Source organism: Carcharodon carcharias, chromosome 10 (assembly GCF_017639515.1).
Source record: "Carcharodon carcharias isolate sCarCar2 chromosome 10, sCarCar2.pri, whole genome shotgun sequence".
NCBI classification, from domain to species: domain Eukaryota; kingdom Metazoa; phylum Chordata; class Chondrichthyes; order Lamniformes; family Lamnidae; genus Carcharodon; species Carcharodon carcharias.
The window spans coordinates 59,899,627-59,927,021 of NC_054476.1; the positions used below are offsets into that span (position 1 = coordinate 59,899,627).

At 40.9% G+C, this 27,395-nt stretch overlaps 1 protein-coding gene across 13 annotated transcripts in view; it reads right to left on the reverse strand.

Annotated features, from left to right (window-relative positions):
* The window catches only part of dagla (diacylglycerol lipase, alpha), a 485,025-nt gene that overhangs the window by 200,754 nt on the left and 256,876 nt on the right, over positions 1 to 27,395 (reverse strand). For all 13 annotated transcript variants that reach the window (XR_005944203.1, XM_041197351.1, XM_041197355.1 and 10 more), the window contains one exon: positions 19,793 to 19,928. Coding sequence is in view for 12 of the 13 variants with exons in the window: in XM_041197351.1 (XP_041053285.1) it covers positions 19,793 to 19,887 (95 nt within the window). In the remaining variant the exon portion in view is untranslated. The remainder of the gene's footprint in view (positions 1 to 19,792; positions 19,929 to 27,395) is intronic.

Genomic DNA, 27,395 nt, shown 5'->3' on the forward strand with positions numbered 1-27,395 from the left:
TTCAACTGAACTGTTCTGCATTCCTTCCTTCTGAAGAATGTTATCAAATACAGTGCCAGCCAATTGGATTTAGGACACCTTCTTCTTGCCTTTGAACTGCCTACTTATCCTTTTTATTTTATTTTATTCTTCCCTTTGGGCCTTTGATCTTGTTATAACATAATCAGGAAACAATCCAGGATGTTCCTTCTGTTGAAAACACTTCTACAGGCTGCTCAACTACCACAGGCATCACCCACATTTGCATTCTAGCTATATCATTACCCAGAATAAATTGAACCCCTACAATGGGCAATTTTTCCACCACTCCAACTATAACTTCACCCATCTTCCATCTGCTCTTTAACTTCCACAACAGAATAGATTTAGCATCTCCATGAGCCCCACTTATTATTACCTTCTCCTGCAGCATTCCTTCTGAACAACAAATATCACTATCCCACAACATTAAAGATTGACTAGCCCCTGTGTCTCTTAAAATTTTAACATCTTTACCTATTCCACCCTGGACACATGGGAAGACTTTCCCTTCACACATGAAGTCTTTAAACATTTCTGCAACCTGCTCCTCAAAATTCTCTCGAGTAAACTGTGAACACATTCCCACTTCTTTAATTTTCACTAATTCTTTCTGTTTCACCTGTACACAAACCACTGGTTTCTCCTGTGCCTGAATCTCAGAACCCACAGTACTTTTACTTCCAGGGCTTTTCTGTACCCCAATAATTCCCACAGACTTTTCCTGCAATTGCCAACACACTGACTTTGTGTGCGCCAATTTATTACAATGAAAACACCTCAATTTTTGAATGTCACTGCTACCTTCAGAGCCTTCCTTTTCGTTCTGAGAAAAAACTTCTGGGAACCAAAGAGAAGGACTTAGCAGTTGATTTGTCTAGGGAAGAGGGTGTAGATAGCCTGGATCATGTTGAGATCCAAACAGAGGTGTTAGGCGTCTTGAAGAATATTAAGGTGGATAAGTCCCCAGGGCCAGATGGGATCTACCCCAGAGTACTGAGGGAGGCAAGGGAGGAGATTGCTGGGGACTTGACAGAAATCTTTGTATTCTCATTGGCTACGGGTGAGGTCCCAGAAGACCAGAGAATGGCCAATGTTGTTCCATTGTTTAAGAAGGGTAGCAGGGGTAATCCAGGAAATTACAGGCCGGTGAACCTTACGTCAGTGGTAGGGAAATTATTGGAGAAGATTCTTCGTGACAGGATTTACTACCATTTGGAAGCAAATGGGCGTATTAGTGAGAGGCAGCATGGTTTTGTGAAGGGGAGGTCGTGTCTCACTAACTTGATCGAGTTTTTCAAGCAAGTGACAAAGATGATCGACGATGGAAGGGCAGTGGATGTTATACACATGGATTTCAATAAGGCCTTTGACAAAGTCCCTCATGACAGACTGGTACAGAAGGTAAAGTCGCACGGAATCAGAGATGAGCTGGCAGGATGGATACAGAATTGGTTTGGTCATAGAAGACAGAGGGTAGCAGTGGAAGGGTGCTTTTCTGAATGGAGATCTGTGACGAGTGGAGTTCCACAGGGATCAGTGCTGGGACCTTTGCTGTTTGTGGTATACATAAATGATTTGGAGGAACATGTAACTGGGCTAATTAGTAAGTTTGCAGACGACACCAAGGTTGGAGGAGTTGAAGATAGTGAAGAGGATTGTCAAAGGATACAACGGGATATAGATCAGTTGCAGACTTGGGCGGAGAAATGGCAGATGGAGTTTAATCTGGACAAATGCGAGGTAATACAGGTCCACAGGTCACTGAAAGTGGCAATGCAGGTGGATAAGGTAGTCAGGAAGGCATATGGCATGCTTGCCTTCATTGGCAGGGGTATTGATTATAGGAGCTGGGAAGTCATGCTGCAGCTGTATAGAACCTTGGTTAGGCCACACTTGAAATATTGCGTGCAATCTGGTCACTACATTACCAGAAGAATATGGAGGCGTTGGAGAGGGTGCAGAGGAGGTTTACCAGGATGCTGCCTGGTCTGGAGGTTATTAAGTATGAGGAGAGGTTGGAGAAACTCGGATTATTTTCACTAGAGTGACGGAGATTGAGGGGCGACTTGATAGAAGTTTACAAAATTATGAGTGGCATGGACAGAGTAGATAGTCAGAAGTTTTTTTCCAGGGTGGAAGAGTCAATTACTAGGGGACATAGATTTAAGGTGAGAGGAGAAAACTATAATGGTGATGTGCGGGGCAAGTTTTTTACGCAGATGGTAGTAAGTGTCTGGAATTCGCTGCCAGAGGAGGTGGTGGAAAGCAGGTATGATAGTGGTGTTTAAGAAGCAGCTTTTCAAATGCATGAATAGGATGGGGACAGAGGGATACAGACCCCTGAATGCAAAATGTTTTCGTTGACGGGCAATATGATTGGCGCAGGTTTGGAGGGCCGAAGGGCCTGTTCCTGTGCTGTACTTTTCTTTGTTCTTTGTTCCAGCTACTCCTTGTCTTCCCTGACTACCTGCTTTCCTTTCACCTTCCCACTTTTTATCTTTTTCCAATTTGAAAGCATGGCAGAAAAAAGGTTTAGCTCTATGAACTAACTCATAACAATCAGCTATCTCTGCTGTTTGTCTTACATAATCAACCCTCTATTCCTCCACATGAGTTCTCACTGCCAAAGGGATTGAATCTTTAAATTCTTCCAAAAGAATGGCTTCCCTAAAAGCTGCATAGGTTGCTTCTATTTTTAACGCCCGTATCCACCGGTCAAAATTACTTTGTTTTACTCTTTCAAACTCAATATAAGTTTGACCAGGCTTTTTTCTTATATTCCTAAATTTCTGCCGGTATGCTTCAGGAACCAACTCATATGCACTCAAAATAGCTTTTTTCACCGCCTCATAATTCACTGACATTTCTTCTGAAAGTGAAGCATATACCTCATGTGCCCTACCTAACAACTTAGACTATAATAATAACATCCAGTTTTCCTGTGGCCATTTCATCTGTTTAGCCAGCTTCTCAAATGAAATAAAGAATGCTTCAATATCTCTTTCCTCAAACTTTGGAAGAGCTTGTACAAATTTAAACATATCTCCACTGGGTTCTACTCTAGAGATAAATCCTTCTTCACCTACTGACATCTCTTTTCTAACTGTCAATATTTTCAGTTGGAATTATCTTCCTCTGTCTCTTTCCTCCTTCTCTACCTTCACAATTTCTAATTCCCTTGCTTGTTCAAATTCAAGCTTTTTCAGTTCCTTTGCTTGTTCAAATTCTAGCGTTTTCAGTTCCTTTGCTTGTTCAAATTCTAGCGTTTTCACTTGTAACTGACGTCTCACTACCTCCAGCCGTGACACACTAGTGTCAGGTCTCACTTCCAACTATAGATGCTGTGCTAAACATTTAACTATATTTGATTTCCTAGCACCCACAGGTATCCCCAATTTTAACTTATCTGCCAACTCTGTCAACTTACTTTTGGTTATTCATACCAACCCAATCAGAGTTATCTCTTCTGCTCCCAGACAAGTCTTAGCAATTGCCAAATGCCACCTTGCAGTCTCACCACTTCTAAAATACCTTACCGACTCCTGAATTCAGAGAGCCTCTCATACTCGTAATCTTAAGATTCACCAATTCCTAACCAATCAAGGAATTAGAAATAGAATTTATCCCAGCACAGCCCCTATTTGTTATGACTGATGCAGTTGGTAAAGCGGAGTTATTTTAAAAATCCCAGAAACATTAAACAACTGTCATAACCTATAATTTTAAGTGTTATGTTTGAGATGTGACTCTAAATTCATACCACCAGTTCTCGAGGTATTACATTAAATAAAATGAAACATTTTATTAAATTTACACAGGCAAAAATATATGTACACATGGCTACAAATTACTACTATCATAACTTTTAACAAATTCCCAAAATAATCACCATTAAGGCAACAACAACCCATAGACTTAACCAGACACCAGGCAAAGCATTTCCACCTTACGAATTCAAAATGAGGTTCTTTTCACTGTGCAGCCAGTTGGAGGCTTATAACTACCTTTTGATCTCACATTGCCTCTCTGCACACCTGAAAACTGCTGAGGTTATACCTACTACCACTAACTGTTCAAAATTCTCATTGTCTCACCAGCCTCTTTGAGCTTCACCTTTTCACAATGAAACCCCTTTCATTGTACCAATTTTATTAGTAATATAAAGATATTGGTAGCTGCTAGAAGAGCATCAAGTTTTCACCCCACTTCTCTATTCAAAAATGCAGATGCACGTTATCTCTCTTACATATCAAAACTAGTACATATCAAAGCACCCAATCTAGCTGGCTTTAATCTAATTAAGACACACCTACAGACTAAATCTCTATTTTGAAAATAGAGATATTTTCCCTTAATATTATACACATTAATAGCTTCATGACAAACAATATTTTCCTTTCAGAAAACCACGTTGACTTGTTCCAATGATAATATGCCTCCTACATGCATTGTTAAGACTTCCTTAATAATAGATTCCAACACTTTCCTAATCACTGATGTCAAGCTAACTGGCCAGTAGTTCCCTGTTTTCTCTTTCCTTCCTTTCTTGGATAGAGGTGTTACATTTGCTAACTTCCAATCTGCCAGGTATTTAGTCTTCAGAGCTTGACTAACAAGTACATTTTAACCCTATTGAAGAATAGCATACTCCATTCCAGTAATCAAAAAGAATTAAATAATGCCACTAATAAAAACATTCTTGGACGGGACACCTGAGGGACCAAATATAAAGGAAAGGGTTGCTTCTTCATAACCACACTTCTAAGCCAGCAATGCAACTGTTAGTTTAGTGGATTAAGTGTTTTATTGGGATAGAAAGCAATACCATGAAGCACAATTCACTGTGCTACACCATCTCTTGGAATCACACAATAGATTTATTGAAATGGAACAGAATGGCTTAGCTTTACATATTCCGATCTCCATTAAAATTGGTCCATGTTCAACTACTTCTTGGCACATTATTACTGCAATTAGGGGCATTGCCTCAATGTTGTGTCATGTAGCCACTCTTTTTACTTTTTCCTTTCATCATCTTTTGCATGGTTTTTGCAAGGAGATAGTAATAACTTTCTTCTTTGATTTTCGAAAATGTGCTGCTGACAACATCCTGTGGAAATCTAGCAATATAAAAGCTATTGTGGGTGAATAAGAGTGGCAAGAAAATAATGTTGGTATGAGTCAGCTGGAAATATTTTGATGTTAATATCAACAGAATGTGGAACACACAGAGTGTTGCTACATGCTAATGATTAACCAATTCCAGGGTTTTTAATTCAAATATACAAACTTAAATAAACATATGTTTTTTCCCATACTTTGCAAAATACCAAAGATGCCAACTTGCCATACTGACAGTCTCAATTGTTTTAAAATACAGTTTCCATAAATTGGCCAACTAGAAGTAACTTTGTAATCCAAGCATAACTAGAATTGCTCATCTACAAGATTCATATTCAGATTAGACTACACATAGCAGACTGGCAATGAAATTGTTTGGATGTCTGTCGTAGACCATCTGAAATGATGATAAGTATTTAAAATTTAAATATGAAGACTTTGCTCAATTTCTAGCATGTATGTCAGCCTAGACAATGAGCAAACTTTGACCAATAGCCCCAAAAAGCTTATAGCTCAAAAACAGTTCTGACAAAACTACTCACATGCATAAACAAGGGGCTAGCATGAAAACTATTGGGACATCAGCTTGCCATAACCTGAGCTATAGGCACATTTCATTGTTTATATAAAGAAGGGGAAGCAGTGGCATAGTGGTTTGTCACTGGACTAGTATTCCAGAGACCCAGGGTAATGTTCTGGGGACCTGGGTTCGAATCCCAGCATAGCAGATTGTGAAATTTGAATTGGGTAAAAAAAATATGGAATTAAAAGTCTGATAATGACTCATGAAACCATTGTCGTAAAAACCCATCTGGTTCACTAATGCCCTTTAGGGGAGGAAATCTGCCGTCCTTATCCAGTCCAGTCTACATGTGACTCCAGACCCACAGCAAATGCCCTCTGAACAAGGGCAATTGTGGATGGGCAAGAAATCAAAAAAAAAACTGAAGAAGAGAAACGGGCTACAGGAATGAAATTTGTTCTCCAGGGCCCCTGTGCCCAGACTTTTGACACTCTAGTTGGTATCTTTTTCAGCATTTTGTGTTTGTAATTCTGTATATCATTCCAATGAGTTATTTCCTGAAACAATTTAAGTAAAATAAAAGCAGTCAAAGCAGTCACCAGCAAAGAGGACAAAAACCTGGTTTTGTAGGGATAGAAATGAAGGAATTTTGCATTCTCAGATGGACTGAACCTGCAGCATTCAGTCTGATGTTTGGAACCTATTAAACACATGAATTATTAGTTCCAATCCTCATTTCTTTTTCCATAGTTATATAATATGGAGAGTGTAGACTCTCTCCTTGGTTACAACATAGTACATTCCTTTAAAAAAATTGAAAAAACTTAAATTAGAGGAAATAACCAGACAAATTAGCTTGACACAGCACAACTGTACACTGTAGTACAATTCTAAATATAGGAATCTCAGTCCAATTCCAGAAGTTAAGCTAATCATCACTGTAACTACACTACACATTTTATTTTCAAGCCCTGGCAATTCCTTCAAATGTATTGTCAGAATACTCAAAAAAAAGTTTATGGCTTCACATAAAGTAATTCCCTTATCAATTAAAATGTTTGCAATTAGCTTTGAAGAAAATAAACACACATGCTTTAAAAACTTCATTTGAGAAAAAGCATAAGTATTATTACAAACAGTTTGGGTTCCGCCAGGATCACTCAGCTCCTGACCTCATTTCAGCCTTGGTTCAAACATGGATAAAAGAGGTGAGAAGATAGTGACTGCCCTTGACATCAAGGTAGCATTTGACATAGTATGATGTTAAGGAGCCCTAGCAAAACTGGAGTCAGTGGGAATCAGGGGGAAAACTCTCCACTGGTTGAAGTCATACCTAGCACAAAGGAAGATGGTTGTGGTTGTTGGAAGTTAATCATCTCAGTTCCAGCACATCACTGCAGGAGTTCCTCAGGGTAGTTTCTTTGGCCCAACCATCTTCAGCTGCTTCATCAATGACCTTCCTTCCATCATAAGGTCAGAAGTGAGGGTGTTCGCTGATGATTGCACAATGTTCAGCACCATTCGCGACTCTTCAGATACTGAAGTAGTCCATGTCCAAATGCAAGATGATTTGGATAATATGCAGGTTGGGGCTGACAAGTGGCAAGTAACATACGTGCCACACAAGTGCCAGGTAATGATCATTTCTAACAAGAGAGGATCTAACCATTGCCCCATGACATTCAATGGCATTCCCATCGTTGAATTCCCCACTATCAACATCCAGGGGGTTACCATTGACCAGAAACTGAGCTGGGCTAGCCAAATAAATACTGTGGATACAAGAGTCGGTCCAGGGCTAGGAATCCTGTGGCGAGTAACTCATCTCCTGACTGCCCACCAAAGCCTGTCCATCATCTACAAGACACAAGTCTGGAAAGAGATGGAATACTCTCCACTTGACTGGATGAGTGCAGCTCCAACAACACTCAAGAAGCTCAACACCATCCAGGGCAAAGCAGCCTGCTTGATTGGCACCCCATCCACAAACATTCACTCCCTCCACCACTGACGCACAGTGTCAGCAGTGTGTACCATTTATAAGATGCACTGCAGGAACTCAACAAGCCTCCTTATACAGCACCGTCCAACCCACAACTGCTACCACCCAGAAGGAAAAGGGCAGCAGAATAATGGAAATATATTGCTGTTCCTTCACTGTCACTGGGTCAAAATCCTGGAATTCCCTCCCTAACAACACTGTGGGTGTACCTACACCACATGGACTGCAGCGATTCAAGAAGGCAGCTCACCACTGCCTTCTCAAGGGCAATTAGGGATGGGCAATAAACGTTTGCCTTGCCAGCAACGCCCTCATCCCATGAATGAATAAAAAAAACAAGGGGACTGTTGTACAACAATAAAGAAGCCTTACTGCAATTATACAGAACTTTGGTGAGGCCACACCTGGAATACCGTGTACAACTTTGATATCCTTACCTAAGGAAGGGTATATTTTCCTTACAGGGAGTGCAACATGGGCTCATTAAACTAATTCCTTATATTTGGAAGGATTTGAGTTTCAAAGAGGCATGCAAACAATGGAACCTGAGATGAAAGAGGAAAAAAGGTATTTTAGAGATACTGTAGCTGTGAGCTGAGTTTTTGAGTTAGAGCTAAGTTGGGAGCTGTGGCTCTGGGCTGGGAGAAAATGCAAATTTGAATCAGCCATCCAGTCAAGCTAGAAAAGTCTTGGACTGCAAAAAACAGTTTTATTTTGAAGTTTGGGTTTCCACAGCAGAGCGGAAGAGTGTTACAGGTCATGTAGTAAGCCTTTATTAAAGCTACAGCAATTTGCCTTGGGTAATGTTACTGGATTTTTATAGCTAAACATCTATAAGGGAATGTTGACTGGAAAGTGTTTACTGTGGGACTGACCAATAGAGAGTCTTTTTGGGGAAATGTTTTGTAAGATTAAGTTTAACTATGTAACGGTAATTCTGTGTGCTTCACTTTTCTTTTATTCTTGTAAATAAAACTTTTACTTTTAATTTTTTAAATCCCAGAAGTGTTACTGGACTTCTTGCTGCTGAGATCAGTACGTCACCATCTTGCTTTCAGAATACAAAAAAAACGGTATGGTCAGTAAGCCGTTTCCTTCTGGGATTTGGTTTGGGCAGCAATTAACATCAGCTGTGGTCATAAGAATATGTACTACGGGATGCATTTGAATGCACCCACAAATTGAATATGCCCATATATTTGTTTTCATTCGTTCACGGGATGTAGGCTTCATTGGCTAGGCCAGCATTTATGGGCCAACATTTTTTGCCCATCCCTAGTTGCCCTTGAGAAGGTGGTGAGCTCCCTTCTTGAGCTGCTGCAGTCCATGTGGTGTAGGTACACCCACAGTGCTGTTAGGAAGGCAGTTCCAGGATTTTGACCCAGTGACAATGAAGGAAAGGCAATATATTTCCAAGTCAGGATGGTGAGTGACTTGGAGTGAAACTTCCAGGTGGTGGTGTTTCCATCTATCTGCTGTCCTTGTCCTTCTAGATGGTTGTGGTCGTGGGTTTGGAAGGTGCTGTCTAAGGAGCCTTGGTGAATTATCACTTTCTTAAAATATGCATTGTCCACCAAGAATAAATGTGACATTATCTTCTAAAGCGTTCGGCAATATGATCAGTTACACTATTTCCTTAGTTAGGCCTCTATAATTCATTTTGCAGTGGCATTCTCCCACCAAGCTGCTTGGTAGTTAATCATTTTTCCTGCTGGGTTTCATGCACTCCCATGCTTGTGCCCTGGGATGGGTGTAAATTAAGTACACTTTATCAGGCTTATTCCAGTGTTTTCACGGATAAGAATTGGCTTCTGTTGAATAATGTAAGGTGTACTCTAACTTAGCATTCATGTACTTAGCTAAAACCCATCAAGCTGGTTCATTGCATTTATTTTAGAGATGTTGAATTAGTATCAAAGAAATAATCTAAATGACATCAATAAGCTTACACAGCTTCTTTATTAAAATAGGGATAGAAGTTTTTTAATGCTTTTTCTCCCTATCATTTCTAAAGGTAATAATTCACAGTGGCGTACTGGTCCACAGATGTCAGCAATTCTATGGCACCTCAACAAATAGTTCCTTTGTGAGCCAAGGCAGTGAGTGATGCCAGATAGAAGTTCTAGTTGATTCCTCCTCTTGCATGGAAGACCAGTGCATTTCATTTTTACTAATCCACTTTTTCTCCTTTACCTCCTCTCCAGTAGATTTCATTCCCTCACTGGAATATAGTTCCAGGGTCGGTTGTAACCCACAGTATCTTAAACAAATGATTATCATTAATGTGAGCCTTGACAATGAGCAGAAGTAGGTTATGCAACTGCAGAACACATGAAATGTAAGTCTAATCCTGTTCTCTCCCACTCACATTTACAGGTGCATACATCCAGTCTCTCTCTCTCTCTCTTGGGCAGTCCCTTGGGTTTGAGAATGGCTTGTTTTCACTCCAGTTTGATGGGATCTGAGATGGTTGATAAATCCATTGCACAATATGCAGACTCTACCACATTCAGGGTAGCGGGACAGCTGCTATCTGTCAACTGCTGCAAGAACCCTGATTACTATTATCTTCGCTAAACCAGGGCCACTGCAATCAAGTGTAGTGCTCTATTGCTGCTTCATGTAACTCTGATGGGACAAACCTAGAGCAGTTTTGAAGGGCTGGGTCTACCTGTTGAAATGGATGCTTGTCATGAAGCTATTAATGTATATAATATTTTAGAAAATATTTTTCTTTTAAAATAGAGGTTTAATCTATGGGTGTGTCTTAATTGGATTAAAGCCAGCAAGTCTGGGTGCTTTTATATGTACTAGTTTTAAGATGTAAACAGAGAGGTGGAGTGCATTTGCATTTTTTGAATAGAGCATTCAAGAAGTGGGATGAAAACTGACTTCTATCTAGCAGATACCAAGCAATATGTTTATATTACTAATAACATTGGTACTACAAAGGGGTTTTATTGTTAGAGAGGTTTTGTTCAGAGATTGTTGATACAATGAGAATTTACATTCAATGAGGGTGGTAGGTATAACTTCAGCAGTTTTCGGGTATACAGAGCAGGGATAATGTGAGACCAAAAGGCAGCTATAAGCCTCCAACTGTCTCAACAGGAACCAAAGTGAAAAGAACCTCATTTTAAATTCATAAGGTGAAAATGCTTTGCCTGGTGTTTGACTAAGTCTATGGGTTATTATTGTCTTAATGGAGATTAGTTTAGGCATTTGTTAAAAGTTACAATAGTAGTAATTTGAAGCCATGTGAATATATATTTTAAACTGTGTAAATTAATAAAATGTTTCATTTAGTTTAATGTACAGCCTCGAGAACTGGTGTCTGATTCCTGAATTTAGAGTTGCATCTCAAACATAACACTTTAAACAATCTATAATTTTAAGTTTCCCTCTGGGATTTTTAAATAACTCCGCTTTACCAACTGCATCAGTCATAACAATGCTGAAGATTCCAAAGTTCTTTTCAAAGAGGAGAGAGTTTTTCCAGTGTAAAGAGGAGGAGAGAGTTTTTCCAGTGTCTTCACCAACATTCATCCCTCAATCTGTACCAGCTCACCATCCCATTGCTGTTTCTGGGATGTTGTTGTCAAGGATCGCTACCAAGTTTGTCTACATAACATCACTGCTCTCAAAAACAAAATTAATAATGCAAATTGATTCGACATTCCAATGATGTTTTATGGCAGTGTATAATTGGAGGTGAGGTACTTCCATATTTTCATGGCAATTTCTAGATAACCTGGTGACCACAATGTCCAGATTTATTGGGGGTAGGCAGAATGTGGAGTTGAGGCCACATCAGATCAGCCTGATTTTACTGAATAGGATAGGATACAGGATAAAGCAATGAATAAAAATGAATTTAAATAAAAATAGAAATAAAAATAATTGGATTAAAAATAAAAAATAAAAAAATGACTCCTAATAAGACTCCATCCCATTCTCTCAATTCCTTCGCCTCCGTCGCATTCCAATGATGCCACTTTCCAAAACAGTGCTTCTGATATGTCTTCCTTCTTCCTTAACTGAGGTTTCCACCCACTATGGTTGACAGGGCCCTCAACCATGTCCGAACCATCTCCCGCACCTCTGCCCTCACACCTTCCTCTCCCTCACAGAACCATGATAGGGTCCCCCTTGTCCTCATTTTTCACACCACCAGCCTCCGCATTCAAAGGATCATCCTCTGCCATTTCCACCAACTCCAACATGAAGCCACCACCAAACACATCTTCCCTTCAACACCCGCCGTTGACATTCTATAGGGGCCATTCCCTCCCGGATTCCCTGGTCCACTCCTCCATCACCCCCAACACCTCATCTCCCTTCCACGGCACCTTCTCATGCAACCGCAGAAGATGCAACACCTGTCCATTCACCTCCTCCCTCCTCACCATCCAACGGCCCAAACACTCGTTTCAAGTGAAGCAGCGTTGCACTTGCACCTCCTTCAATTTGGTCTGCTGCATTCGCTGCTCCCAATGCGGTCTCCTCTTTATTGGAGAGTCCAAATGCAGACTGGGTGACTGCTTTGCGGAACACCTTTGGTCTGTCCGCAAGCATGACCCAGACCTTCCTGTCGCTTGCCATTTCAACATCCCATCCTGCTCTCATGCCCGTCCTTGGCCTGCTGCAACGTTCCAGTGAAGCCCAACACAAACTGAAGGAACAGCACCTCATCTACCGATTAGGCACTTTACAGCCTGCTGGACTTAACAATTGAGTTCAACAACTTCAGACAATGAACTTTCTCTTCCATCCTCACCACCTTTATATCCCCTTTTTTCAATATTCATTCTCATTTCTTAATTTTTATTTTTTCATTTTTAAATTTTTTCCCACTTATTTTATTTCTATTTTTATTTAAGTTAATTGTTTTATCCTATTTCCAATCTTTTTTCCACCACTGTCCCCTCCCCCCACCCTACCCCACTAAGGCCATCCATCGCTTGTTCATGTTGTTCTTTCCAGAATGCCTACCCTTGTCCTGCTATTATCACATTCTGCTCTCCGACCTTAATGCCACCATCGGCACCTCCTTTAGCCCATATCACTATCAATTAGACCCCTTTGTCCTTTTGTGCATGACATCTCTGGCAATCTCTCCTTTGCCTCCACCTATCACTGGCCTTCTACCCAGCTTCACCCGCTCCACTCCCCTTAAACAGTATAAATTTAATTACATTTTACTTCTCTTTAGCTCTGAAGAAGTCATATGGACTCGAAACGTTAACTCTTTTTTTTCTCCATGGTTATCCTGATGATAGATTTTCACCTCAAAATGTTGCAGTTATTGTTGTGGTAATGCTCCTGTAATAATGTTGCTTAGAGAATTTTTAGATTTGGATCTACAGCCAGACTGAACATAAGGCTTTATTGCTGCTTAATTAAAAAACTGCTTTTGTGCACATGACATTGAAGCTATTGTTTTGGAAACATTGCTGAGTTCAATGGTGTGAGGGGGAAAAATCAAAACAAACAAAATGCAGTGAAATGTATAATTCTTTTGCAATTACTTAATCCTGAAATGTAGCCTTGATCTATTTCATTATCAGTTCACAAAGGCACCTTATGTCCACCATATAGATGCTATAACATAAAAGGAATCAAGTTCCATTTCATTATCTTTGCTGAATTAGCTGATCTCAGGCAGGAATACAACTGACTTCAGTTACCCTTGACTTGAAATGGAATTACAAATTAGCGTTCATGCTTCTGATCTCTAGCCTGCTGGAAGTCTTAATATGTGTGGACTCCAGGGATAAGCAAGACCTGGTTCAGTTGTAATGCCCACTATGATCAGCTGGCCAGTCATGCTATCTGACTTCATACAAAAGATGGGCATTTGGGCAAGTTATCAAAGCTAAACTGACCTTGTGGAACTATGCCCAGTAAGAGTTGTTACTTTAGGAGAGCAAGAGAGAAAGTGTATGGGGAAAGGGAAAAGAAACAGTAATACTAGCAATGGAATTTGATCATCATCTAGGAGACAAGTTAGTTAGATAAAGGCAGAATACCAGTTCATAAAATAAGGCTGCCCACTTCCAGCTCCATAACATCCCTCAATTCTACCTCAGCCCCAGCTCATATGTTGCTGAAGTCTTGATTGTGCTTGTCCTCCTCTAAACTTGACTGTTCCAATACTCTCCTGTTTAGCCTCTCTTCTTTCCACCCTACATAAATTTGAGTTCATACAAAACTCTGCTGCCTATATTGATACCAAGTCCCATTTTCTCATCATTCTTGTGCTCACCGACTTAGATTGACTCCTGGACCAGCATTGCCTCAATTTTAAAATTCATTGTCCTTGTTTTCAAATCTCTCTACGGCTTCATACTTTTCTATCACTGTAATCTCCACTAGCCCTAAAATCCTCTGAGATGACTGCACTCCGCCAATTTGGCCTTGTGCTCATTCCTGATTTTAATAACTCGATCTTGGTGGCTTTGCCTTCAGCTGCCTAGGTGGCAATTTGTGGAATTTCTTCCCTCTCTGCTCTCTACCACTCCCTCTTCCTTCAAGCTATGGCTTTCCTTAAAAGCTATCTCTTGGGCCAAGCTTTTGGTTATCTATTCTAATAGCTCCTTATTAAAGCTCTGTGTCAAAGTTTATTTTATAGTGTTCCTATGAAGCACTGTAGGACATTTTATTACATTACAGGTACCATTTAACTGCAAGTTGTTATTACTGTTGGATTCCTATGCTGGCACCTGTGGACCACAACAGTACGGAGAACACCGAAAGCAATTCACCAGACACTATTCATCAAAAGGTCTTGTAACCCTTCAAATTTTGTCAACAAAATCAAAAACTTCACGCATATAAATCTTGATGTACTTTCAAGATATTTTTAATAATCTGAAAAAATGTGAACCAGGAAACAGTTATCCTCCTTTATTAGTAGTCATACTAATAAATTTCTTATAAGCTGTGTTATGCTTTTGTAAACAGTTTCTGTTACTAAGGCAATGTCAGAGCTGCTGCTTTTGTCCTTGTAATTACTGCACTGAAAATGCAATGCAGCAGAAACTGGGAAAGATGGTGCTGCAGTCATTGATCTACTGAGGTCTTTTGTTTCACTTTGCCATTCCCAAGTAAAGAACGAACAGCTGATTTGCTCCTAGGCCTCTCCTGGCTCCTGTAAGACTGATTGGTGAAGGGTCGAATTAATTCCCCAGTGACTTTCTCCTTTCACATTATAGGTGCGCTAGTTTCCTACACAATTCCTTACCAATAGTCCATTATCTCCAAGTATCAGCTTGGTTCAGTGCTAGCTCCAAGATACACGAAGTTGACAAAATTACCTTCAACTGTAGTATATTGGCTGTGAGGCATTTCAGGACATACTGAGGATATAAATGGTGCTACTTTTTTCCCATTACAGAATGACCTCAAGTTGAGAGATTCCTGGAAGCTATTCTGCCATTACATTGCAGGATGGATTCTGGAGCAATGACTAAGCATGCACAATCATAGATAGTTAGATGAAATCACAATTAATTTCTTCAATTTCTGACTGCCGAGACCTGGGGAAGATCTGTATGGCTCAACCATCAGAAAATCAAATCATTAACTTGTATAGTGAAGCCTATGGGGCTGGGCATTATGGCTGCCCCTGGAGAAAAAGAATAGCATTTTTCCCTGAAAGCAGACATTATCACAGCCTGTAATATCCATTCTTAGCCACTGAGCAAGCTGTAGTGACAGTACCAAAAACAAAGTTCTAGCCATATTAAAATGTTCACTAAACAAAAAGAACTTGTATGACATGCAAAACCTTGCACTCGAAATCTTGTATTGTTTTAGTTCTGTTGTATGTTTTCAATGTTTGGAGCTCAATGAAACTTTTGTTGTGTGCGCTATAGAAGCTGGAATATTAGTGTCATTTGAGTAACAAAGCGTGGACTGAAGGACTGAATCAAGTGATCAATTGGGGGGGCAGTGGTGGAGAGAGAAAATGAAAGAATGAGGGAAGGGGAGAGAGAAGGATCAATGCAGGAGTACAACACTAAGTATTAGTAAGAACCAGGTTCATGGGGGTAAGACTAAGTACCTAATCCTCTATGGTGATACTTATAACCATACAAAACACAGCTGAAAAGGGAGTGCTTCATACTTGCTACTAGAACTAATGTTGACTTCACAGATGTCAGCATAATCCATCTCTCTGTACTTTTTGGAGACTGCAGCATGGGCTCATTTAACATATAACCCTGCTGCAGAATCTGGGATTGCCACTGTGGCATTATAAGACGAAGGAGGAATATATCTGATTTTTTTTTAAAGAATAAAAGGGTGGCAAGGTTCACACATATACTTTTTAGAACCATAGGAAAGTTACAGCGCAGAAGGAGGCCATTCAGCCCATCTTGCCCATGCCAGCTCGAGGACACCCAGGTGCCCTTTCTAATCCCACCTTCCTGCACCCGGCCCACAGCCCCGCAGCTTACAGCACTTAAGGTGCAGATCCAGGTACTTTTAAAAAGAGTTTAGAGTTTCTGCCTCTACCACCAACTTGAGCAGTGAATTCCAGACACCCACTACCCTCTGCATAAAAATAGTTCTTCCTCATGTCCCCCCTACACCTTCTGCCACTTATCTTGAATCCATGTACCCTGGGTCTAGATTTCTCCAACAAAGGAAAACATTTTATCCTATCCACTCTATCTATTCCCCTCATAATTTTGTACACCTCAATCAAATCACCTCTCACCTTCTTTGTTCTAAGTAAAATAACCCCAACCTATCCAATCTCTCCTCGTAGCTACACTTTTCTAACCCTTGAGAAATGAACCTGAGAACTGGCTTTCTATTACGACCCCTGTAGAGACCAATAGCTTTTAAAATGATATCTGAACTTCCAATAACTGACTAAAAGGATCACACAACAAGATTTCAGGTTTTAAGACTTTTACTGTAGCACATAAGCCAAAACCAACAATGTCTAAATACTATTCAGTGTTTATTCTAAGCTATATTCTAAACTACAGGCAAGGAATTCCAGAGTTAGCTTTCAACACAAACGAAAATTAAAATCACCCTCGATCGTTATATTTTACACTGTCCATTAAGTGAACAGTCTATTCTCCTTGAACCAGCCCCAATTTACTCTCAGTTCCCAGGGTCTTGCTGCCTTTTTTCCAGCCTGGTAACTTCTAATTCCAGAACAGACTTTCACTGTGAGATTTAGCTGGAAGATATCTTCCCTCTAGCCCAAGTTAGGTGAATCTTCCAGCCTCCTTTAAATCCTCACAAATTTAGTCTCGTCAATCTGAATGTGAGTTCCTACCCATGTTTTGTGTGGAGGACAATAGAGTCAGCATTTTCTTTGCTTCAGGTGCAGGACTCATCTCTATCTCTTATTCTGCCTCTTAGATGGCAGCAGTCTGACTTGTGTCTGAGAGTTTCAGAGATAGCTTAAAGACCCTGTAACCTTATACTGCAATGGATTTCTATGGGCTTTTCCCTTCCCAAACCTCATTTCCATTGCAAAGTGAATCACATGGGCCCTGTATCCAGGTAGAAATGCTACTTAGCTATCTTTTAGACCTTCAACTCGATCCTACCTTTGAATTAAACAAACAGTTAATAAAACTTGACACTCCTAACACCTCCCTGTGAGACTTGGAGACTAACAGTCTAGCCACAGTCAGCACAACTGCTCTTACCATTTTCTACAGAAGTAAACATCTTACACCTTCTTCCTAGCAAGTCAACCTGGGCCCCAGTGTCCCACAGCAACCAAGCTTGTTGTTGGGTAGAATTCAGAATATGTCACATGACTTTCATTTTATCTTAATATTAAAGAGACAGTCCCAAAACATAACAATATTACAAACTTTGAATTCACAACACTACCAACATATCATTTGACAGTGGATTCCATGCTTCATAATTCATTGCAACCTTGACATATTTTTCAATTCAGCTTCCCTGTTGCTGAACAAATCATATTTTCTCAGTACCAGCAGAATCCTTGAAATTTGCTGAGGCAAATTATATTTTAGAAAGTCACAATTTAAAACACTTCATCAAATCAGTCAATAGAGATTGAGACTGCCACAAGTCCCACAGAAGTTCATATCCCAAACCACTTTGTCTTTTTAGCTGAAAGAGATGCAAGAAGGAAAATGGAATCAAGCACATTGGCGAACTTATGTGCTGCATCATAGAGCACGTAAGAAGTAGCTCTCAATGACAAGTTAATAACTGGCTGAGAGGCAACAGACAGAATAGGAACAAAGGAAATGAATGTACCATGATTAGGGGGATGTTTTCACCAGGGTTCTGTACTGAGATTTTAACTTTTTTATCATATATATCAATGACTTGAGTGAAGAAATGGTGTGTTATATAATCAAGTTTTCAGGTGACACTCAGTATAGAAGAAACAGTAAGTAGTGCAGATGGAAGCAGGAAGTTACAAAGTGAGAAAGGCAGATTAGCTGAGTGGGCAAAACTGTGGTAAATGAGGTTCAATGTGGGGAAGTGTGAGGTTATTCAACATAGATCCAAGAAAGAAAAACCAGGATATTTTCCTAATGGCGAGATGATAGGTGGAGAAGAAAAGGGATTTGGGTGTCCGGGAATGAAAATCACTAAAGGCTACTGTACAATTACAAAAACAATCATTTGGTTAATTCAATTATCTCAAAGGGGCTAAATTAGAAAAAGGAGGATTTTATGCTCCAATTATGCAAAGCCTTGGTCGGATCCCATCTACAGTACTGTGTTCAGTTTTGGAAAGTGAAGATTGTATTAGCATTGGTGTTGGTGAAGCAGAGATTCCAGGGTTTAAAAGGTGGATAAAGGACAAAAAGGGAAAATCTGTGATGGAGATTGTGTGCTGTTCCTCAAGTTTGCATTGAGCACCTTCTTTTCGATTAGGCACTTTACAGCCTTCTAGACTCAAGATTAAGTTCAAACTGTAATCTCTGCTCCCTCATTTTGCTCCCTTTTCTTAACATGCGTTAGCCTTAATTTTGTTTTTCTTATTTTTGCTTTCAGACAGCAGCTGTTCATTATTCTACTATTCTCATCTCCTCTGGATCCATCTTTTGTATATTTTCTGATTCCCATACTACTCTCTTTGGCTCTGCCCCATCAACTCTTTTGTCATTTAATGTCTCCCTCTGCGACCCTATCAAAGGCCTTTCCTTTGGTTCTTTTTCTACCCTACCTGACTTCACCTACTTAAAAGCTATCACATTTCTAGTCTTTCCCAGTTCTGATGAAAGGACACAACCTGAATTGTTAACTCTATTTCTCTCTCCATGGATGCTGCTAGACTTGCTGAATACTTCCAACAATTTGTTTTTATACGGTGCATGGCTTTTGAATGTTAACTTTAATCACCTGGCAGTACTGTCACCTGCAAGTCAGATAGTGTTGGTCAAGCTACACTCCAGGAATTGGACACACAATTTTACGACGATATTCCAAAGCAATACTGAGCCAAAGTTATCCTGTCCATCTACTCATACTGCTTATTAAAGATAACACTATTATTGGAAAAGAGCAGGATGCTCATCTGATGTCTTAGCCTATGTCCTTTCCTCAATCAATATTACCCAAAATTGATTAACTGGTCAACCAGCTTATCGCTATGTGCAAAATTAGTGCTACTTCTGTCCACAAAATAAGCACTTCAATTCACTGAACATGATTCACTTCATTATCAACACATTTAACAAAGCTATCTTACTTATCCCTTGTTAATAGGTGCCATGCTTTAGAACCATTAGTCCTAGATAGCTTTAGCATGCCAAACACCCTTAATTTGACACTGTCAATCAAGTTAATGAGTAGAGTTCAGCATTTTGCATCTCCAGTATTACTGCAGCAGAACCCATAATCTCACAGGAAGGGCAAGTGGCTGAGAGATTTTCTTGAGATTTTTAAAAAATTTTTATTACAAACCATAAGAATGATGGTAATGTATATTAATTTTTAAAAGTTATTTTGCCTTTCAGGCACATTCAGATAATTGTAAGATTTTCATTCCCACAAGGTCCTAATTAACTATCAGGTTTCACCTCCATTGCCAGTCTACAAATTGTCAGATATAATAGGGGCACAACACCTTATCCCATTTGAAAAAAATCAACACTTACCAGGTAGTATGAATAAGAAAGAGGAAGATTCCCGGCAGCACCAAGTCATCGCTTCCTACTGACCAGCGCCGCCTGAATATCACAATTCCTGGCATGGTCTCCAACACCAGCTAATTTCTTCATTAATGCCTGAATCCTATGGAGAGAAAATAAACAAGTTTTGTTAAATAACTGAATTTTCAATGAAATTGCATAAAAGAATGATTTTTAGGATCTGTGATTTACAAAATATTTCTGTACACAACTGATCAAAATTTGATTGCACAGCTATCAAATTATCCTAACATGCTGCTACTGCAGACCCTCTGTCACTATGTTACTCAATAGTAGGAAAGATAGGTCCTGCAGTTTTATTCAATGACTTTACCAATTGAAATGTACATATATATTGGGGGGTACACAATGCACAATTTCAAAAATCTCAAACTATTGATCCTGTAATTATTATGCTACCACACAGAAAGTAGTTTCAAAATAGAAATTGAGAATTTTAAGTAAATTTAGCTATGAGAAAAGGTGATTTGGTTCACACACATAGCTCACTATGTACACATTCAACTCTACAACTGCAGATTCAGTCATGGTCATCAATAGCTTGAACCTATTCCCTGTAACTTGACATTGTGAATAGGGATGGTTGGTTACCTGTTGCAGTCTTCAATCACAATGTCACTGAAATGAAACTTTCTGACTACAGTCAGTCAAAATTGAAAACTAGGACCAAATCTTCTGAACAGAATTGGGACCCCTGTTTCCGGCTTGGATCGGACAAAAAAACTACCCACTTAACTTCGTCCAATTTTTCTGGCCAATCTTCCAATAGGGGATCCTACAGACCTCAGCATAGGAAACCTCGGAGAGAGCAGCAGAGAGAATCCACACCCCTTTTTACAGCACTGCCGTATTTTGGTAAGTAAAGTTTAAATGTCCCAAAGCTTCTCAGCGTGTTAGTGAATTAATGTATGAGTTAATGGGTGAATGAATATGTGTGTAAGGGGGTAGGGTGGGTGAGTTAGGTGGGTAAGGGAGGGGTGGGGGGCAGTAGGGTGAGTGAAGGAAGTGGATAAGGGGGTAGCGTGACAGATGGGTACAGTGGTAATAGGTAGGGTGGTGAAGTAAGGTCAGCGGGGGAAGTCAGGGGGTCAAGGGGCAGAGTCCGGTCCTGGGGGCCAGTCTAATCAGGTCGGGGGGTAAGGGAGGGGAGATGGAGAGTCAACGGGCCTGGTCAAGGTGAGTCAGTTGCGGTTTGAGGGTATTGGTTGCGTAGTTACCCAGGAGCTAGACTAAGATTTTTCAATCTAACATTTCTTGGGTAACTATCCAGGTAAGTAAGTCAGAACCATCTGAAGTCTCTGACTCTAACTCAGAGTTGGAGACTTTTTCAAAGGATCCTGGGGAGCAGGGAAATTGCCCACTGGAAGTTCAAACTTCCCAGGAAATTCCTACAGAGCCATTGCGTTGGGACCTCTGAGGGGTTTTGTTGCGCATCTTGAGGAGTATGTCCAGTCTCCGATGATCCAGAAACCAGGAGACCTGGGCCCATAGTTCTCAGGAACTAACACCAGTAACAACATTTATTACAGCTGCTAGCTTAAATCTAGTGTCTCATCATTGATTTCATTGGTTTGGATTATGCGGTAAGAACAACAGTGAGGTTATCTGTGCTTACAGAGTAAATCAGACAGTAACTTGCAGCATCCACAAAAGCGCAGTTAAATGTAAAAATCGAGAAGTTTCATGCAATTTGCCCTGCTCCTCTACAAGCTTCACTACACCATTATGTCACCAAAGGAAGTGTCATTCAAGTACATAAAGGGCTTGAAATTGTATTACTTATCCATTAAAATACACCATGAAATGTCAAGGTTTGTCCATTCACGTGTCACTGAAAACTTAATGACCTGGTTAAGTGTTAATTGTTGCCAAACAAGCTCTCTGGCACTGAAAATTAATAGCCATACTAAAAATTAGAAGCCCATTTCAGTGTGATGCTTCTACAGAGAACATGGGCCCTGTGTGAACAAGGCAAGCAACAGTTTGTCTCTTTAACCAATCAGGTCTAGGAATCCTTACTGAGACATGCAGAGTATAACCTGGAAGAGTGTATCAGAAATTTAATTCAATGTGAAATCATGTAGAAAAAGCAACATAAAGTTAGGAAAAGAAAGATGGGATTGAGAGGAAGTGATAAAAAGGCAAACACAAAGCTTAAAAAATCTTTTTATAAAATCTCCGACAATAATTAAAATATAAAGGAATAAAACTCCACATTTGAAATGTAGGATTTCAGTACCTGTGAGGTTGTTTGCAGTAATTACGACTTTTTATATCATTAAAATTTCACCTGCACTTGAATAGACAAACCTTAACTTTTTCTGGCACACTTAGTGGGTAATTAGTGATTAAGTACACAACATTATGCCCTTCACCTATCTGAATGTTGAATTTCTCTGTGGTGTACAGCGAAACGTGAGGAGGAGCAGGACAAAATGATTAGCAATTTCCAGATTTCCCGGTTTAACTGCATATGTGCATACATTGAAAGTTTCTGACTGATTTACACATAATAAAAATCACATATAACATCACTACTATCCTTGCAAAATCTGGGCCACTGAATTAAATACTACATTTAACTTGCACCTTCTGGTTTAGACTTTGTGTGCCTCTTCAATCTGTTGCAACGTTCACTAAGTTACCCTCTTGAGGGCACCATGACATTTTGGCTGTCTGATAACGACAAATTGCAGTATAAAAGCCCACAGAACATCTGTGGGCAAGGGTAAGCAAAATGAGGAGTAAATGTGGTTAGTTTGCCGCTGACCACAAAATTTGGGCCAATATATTTAGACTCTCTTAGCACTCTTTTTGTGGAACTGAATTTTCACAAGAGGAAGTCAATTCAACTTTATAATTTTAAACATAATCTCACATTTTCACCTAGTTATTTTTGTTGCTAAGTTCTACAATTACAACAGTTAGTTATCAATAGCCTGAACAGATTCTCTCAAACTCGACACTCAAAAGAAATGTGTGTTACTTGCATCATTCTCCATTCATATTGTCACAGCCTCCAATCACCAGTCTCAATGCATCAAATGGTGTTAACAATGGTTTAACAAAGGAAGATGGCATCTGGGCCGGCAGTTCACTAAGGAGCTTTATTGCTGTGCAACTCGATCCTTAGTCATCCATTACCATTCTTTGGAAAAACTCAGCAGGTCTGGCAGCATCGGCGGAGAAGAAAAGAGTTGACGTTTCGAGTCCTCATGACCCTTCGACAGAACTTGAGTTCGAGTCCAGGAAAGAGCTGAAATATAAGCTGGTTTAAGGTGTGTGCGTGGGGGGCGGAGAGATAGAGAGACAGAGAGGTGGAGGGGGTTGGTGTGGTTGTAGCGACAAACAAGCAGTGATAGAAGCAGATCATCAAAAGATGTCAACAACAATAGTACAATAGAACACATAGGTGTTAAAGTTAAAGTTGGTGATATTATCTAAACGAATGTGCTAATTAAGAATGGATGGTAGGGCACTCAAGGTATAGCTCTAGTGAGTTTTTTTTTATATAATGGAAATAGGTGGGAAAAGGAAAATCTTTATAATTTATTGGGAAAAAAAAAAGAAGGGGGAAACAGAAAGGGGGTGGGGATGGGGGAGGGGACTCACGACCTAAAGTTGTTGAATTCAATATTCAGTCCGGAAGGCTGTAAAGTCCCTATTCGGAAGATGAGGTGTTGTTCCTCCAGTTTGCGTTGGGCTTCACTGGAACAATGCAGCAAGCCAAGGACAGACATGTGGGCAAGAGAGCAGGGTGGAGTGTTAAAATGGCAAGCGACAGGGAGGTTTGGGTCATTCTTGCGGACAGACCGCAGGTGTTCTGCAAAGCGGTCGCCCAGTTTACGTTTGGTCTCTCCAATGTAGAGGAGACCACATTGGGAGCAACGAATGCAGTAGACTAAGTTGGGGGAAATGCAAGTGAAATGCTGCTTCACTTGAAAGGAGTGTTTGGGTCCTTGGACGGTGAGGAGAGAGGAAGTGAAGGGGCAGGTGTTGCATCTTTTGCGTGGGCAAGGGGTTGTGCCATAGGAGGGGGTTGAGGAGTAGGGGGTGATGGAGGAGTGGACCAGGGTGTCCCGGAGGGAGCGATCCCTACGGAATGCCGATAAGGGGGGTGAAGGGAAGATGTGTTTGGTAGTGGCATCATGCTGGAGTTGGCGGAAATGGCGGAGGATGATCCTTTGAATGCGGAGGCTGGTGGGGTGATAAGTGAGGACAAGGGGGACCCTATCATGTTTCTGGGAGGGAGGAGAAGGAGTGAGGGCGGATGCGCGGGAGATGGGCCGGACACGGTTGAGGTTGCAGTCCTACTCCGGCCCCCTTCCACAACTCTTTCTCCGGTACATCGATGATTATTTCGGTGCTGCTTCATGCTCTCGTCAGGACTTGGAAAAATTTATTAATTTTGCTTCCAATCTCCACCCCTCCATCATTTTCACGTGGTCCATCTCTGACACTTCCCTTCCCTTCCTTGACCTCTCTGTCTCAATCTCTGGTGATAGACTGTCCACCAATATCCATTACAAACCCACCGACACCCACAGCTATCTCGACTACAGCTCCTCACACCCCACTTCCTGTAAGGACTCCATCCCATTCTCTCAGTTCCTTCGCCTCCGTCGCATCTGTTCCGATGATGCTACATTCAAAAACAGTTCCTCTGACATGTCCTCCTTCTTCCTTAACCGAGGTTTTCCACCCACAGTCGTTGACAGGGCCCTCAACCGTGTCCGGCCCATCTCCCGCGCATCCGCCCTCACTCCTTCTCCTCCCTCCCAGAAACATGATAGGGTCCCCCTTGTCCTCACTTATCACCCCACCAGCCTCCGCATTCAAAGGATCATCCTCCGCCATTTCCGCCAACTCCAGCATGATGCCACTACCAAACACATCTTCCCTTCACCCCCCTTATCGGCATTCCGTAGGGATCGCTCCCTCCGGGACACCCTGGTCCACTCCTCCATCACCCCCTACTCCTCAACCCCCTCCTATGGCACAACCCCTTGCCCACGCAAAAGATGCAACACCTGCCCCTTCACTTCCTCTCTCCTCACCGTCCAAGGACCCAAACACTCCTTTCAAGTGAAGCAGCATTTCACTTGCATTTCCCCCAACTTAGTCTACTGCATTCGTTGCTCCCAATGTGGTCTCCTCTACATTGGAGAGACCAAACGTAAACTGGGCGACCGCTTTGCAGAACACCTGCGGTCTGTCCGCAAGAATGACCCAAACCTCCCTGTCGCTTGCCATTTTAACACTCCACCCTGCTCTCTTGCCCACATGTCTGTCCTTGGCTTGCTGCATTGTTCCAGTGAAGCCCAACGCAAACTGGAGGAACAACACCTCATCTTCCGACTAGGGACTTTACAGCCTTCCGGACTGAATATTGAATTCAACAACTTTAGGTCGTGAGTCCCCTCCCCCATCCCCACCCCCTTTCTGTTTCCCCCTTCTTTTTTTTTTCCCAATAAATTATAAAGATTTTCCTTTTCCCACCTATTTCCATTATATAAAAAAAAACCCACTAGAGCTATACCTTGAGTGCCCTACCATCCATTCTTAATTAGCACATTCGTTTAGATAATATCACCAACTTTAACTTTAACACCTATGTGTTCTATTGTACTATTGTTGTTGACATCTTTTGATGATCTGCTTCTATCACTGCTTGTTTGTCGCTACAACCACACCAACCCCCTCCACCTCTCTGTCTCTCTATCTCTCCGCCCCCCACACACACACCTTAAACCAGCTTATATTTCAGCTCTTTCCTGGACTCGAACTCAAGTTCTGTCGAAGGGTCATGAGGACTCGAAACGTCAACTCTTTTCTTCTCCGCCGATGCTGCCAGACCTGCTGAGTTTTTCCAGGTAATTCTGTTTTTGTTTTGGATTTCCAGCATCCGCAGTTTTTTTGTTTTTTTCATTACCATTCTTTGCCTTTTCACTCCTAATCTTATTTCTTCCATTGTTTAAATTTCCCTACTCTAACAGTGATTTAATGCTAATCCTCCCTTATCAATTGCAAGTACAAAGTTACCTGCCCACTCCCATCTCTCAACTATAGCTGCTCTTTGCTTTTATCAGCAGTTCTTTTCTCAAATTTGGTTTCCAGGTTCCTGGATATCAAGACTAAGCTTCTCCAATGGACAACACTAGAAAACTCAGCTGCCATGTCTCTAATCTGCTATTTTTTCCTCAAATTGTAAGGTAATTTTGCCTACTTTATAACCCATTCCCCACACTTCTGTTACATGCTAAACTTATAACTGTCCTATTGGTCCTTCAGGTTTATTGACTTCATTTTGTCACCATGTTGCACAGCTCTGGGCTCTTCATTCATATGAAAATATATTTAGCAGCGGGATCTCCGATATGCTAACCTCAAAACTATTTTGTTGTCAAACACTCGCTACTTTCGTTTGTAGAGGACTGAGCTTGCGCAGCTGATCTGATGTTGAATTTCTCATCAATGGTGACCTTTTGAGAGAGGGGCTGCCAAGGTATGAGGAATGTTCAATATATTCCACAGTTTCTCCTTCATATATATATATATATATATATATATGGGGAGTGTAATATTTGGCTGGCCAGGGTGGATTGATATATGAGCCTTGCTTTGGCAACATTCAAGGACAAGCCAAGTTCTTTGTATGTAGAATTGAAGAGATTGAGAATGGCTTGCAGATCTGGTACAAAGTGGACAACCAGACTGCAGTCACTCACAAACTGTAGATCATGTATATCTGTGGTGTTTAGTTTAGTTTTGGCATGGAGATGACTACGGTTAAAGAGTTTTCCACCTAGACGGTATTTAATTCTGTCATCGGTGAGCAATTATGTTTGATGAGGTGAACTGCCACTGTCAGGCAGATTGTAAATACTTACCAGTCTAGGCTACAATTGCTACCCAACTGCTGCTACTTCTTCTGGAACTCATCGTCAGCTGTCCCTTGATTTGAGAATGGAATCTAGTCAGGGTTGTGAGTTTCTGCTACGGGTCCTCATGTGACTGAACAAGCTGATATGCAACCCTCAGATCTTTGGGCACATGGGGTAGGATGTCCCACAAGTTAGTGAGATCCGGAACGCAGGGCTTACTTCCTTTTTTGTCATTCTCTGCTGCCGTTCTGCCTCATCATTAAGGCATCAGGACTCAAAACATGATGCAGTTTGATGGACAAGTTGTCGCTATTTTGAACAATTAGTAGCGAGCTCCTCCCAGTCATTAATGTAAATGGCGCCATGTTTCAAGGAGAGCTTCAAAGTGTCTTTATGGTATTTGCTTTGTCCTCCCTAGAATGCTAGCCATTTGAGAGCTGAGAAAACGGGACCTGGCAGCAATCTGGACACATGTCTAATTCATCATAGTTGATTTTGCAGCAGTTTTGTCTGAATGCTTGCACAGCATTACACTAGGACTTTTGTTGATTGATGGAGGTATTTTGTTGTCAAACACTCACTGCCATAGTTTATAGAAGGTTGAGCTGGAAAAGTTGATCTTGTGTTGGATTTCCTTGTCAATGGTGCCAAGGTATGGGAAATGC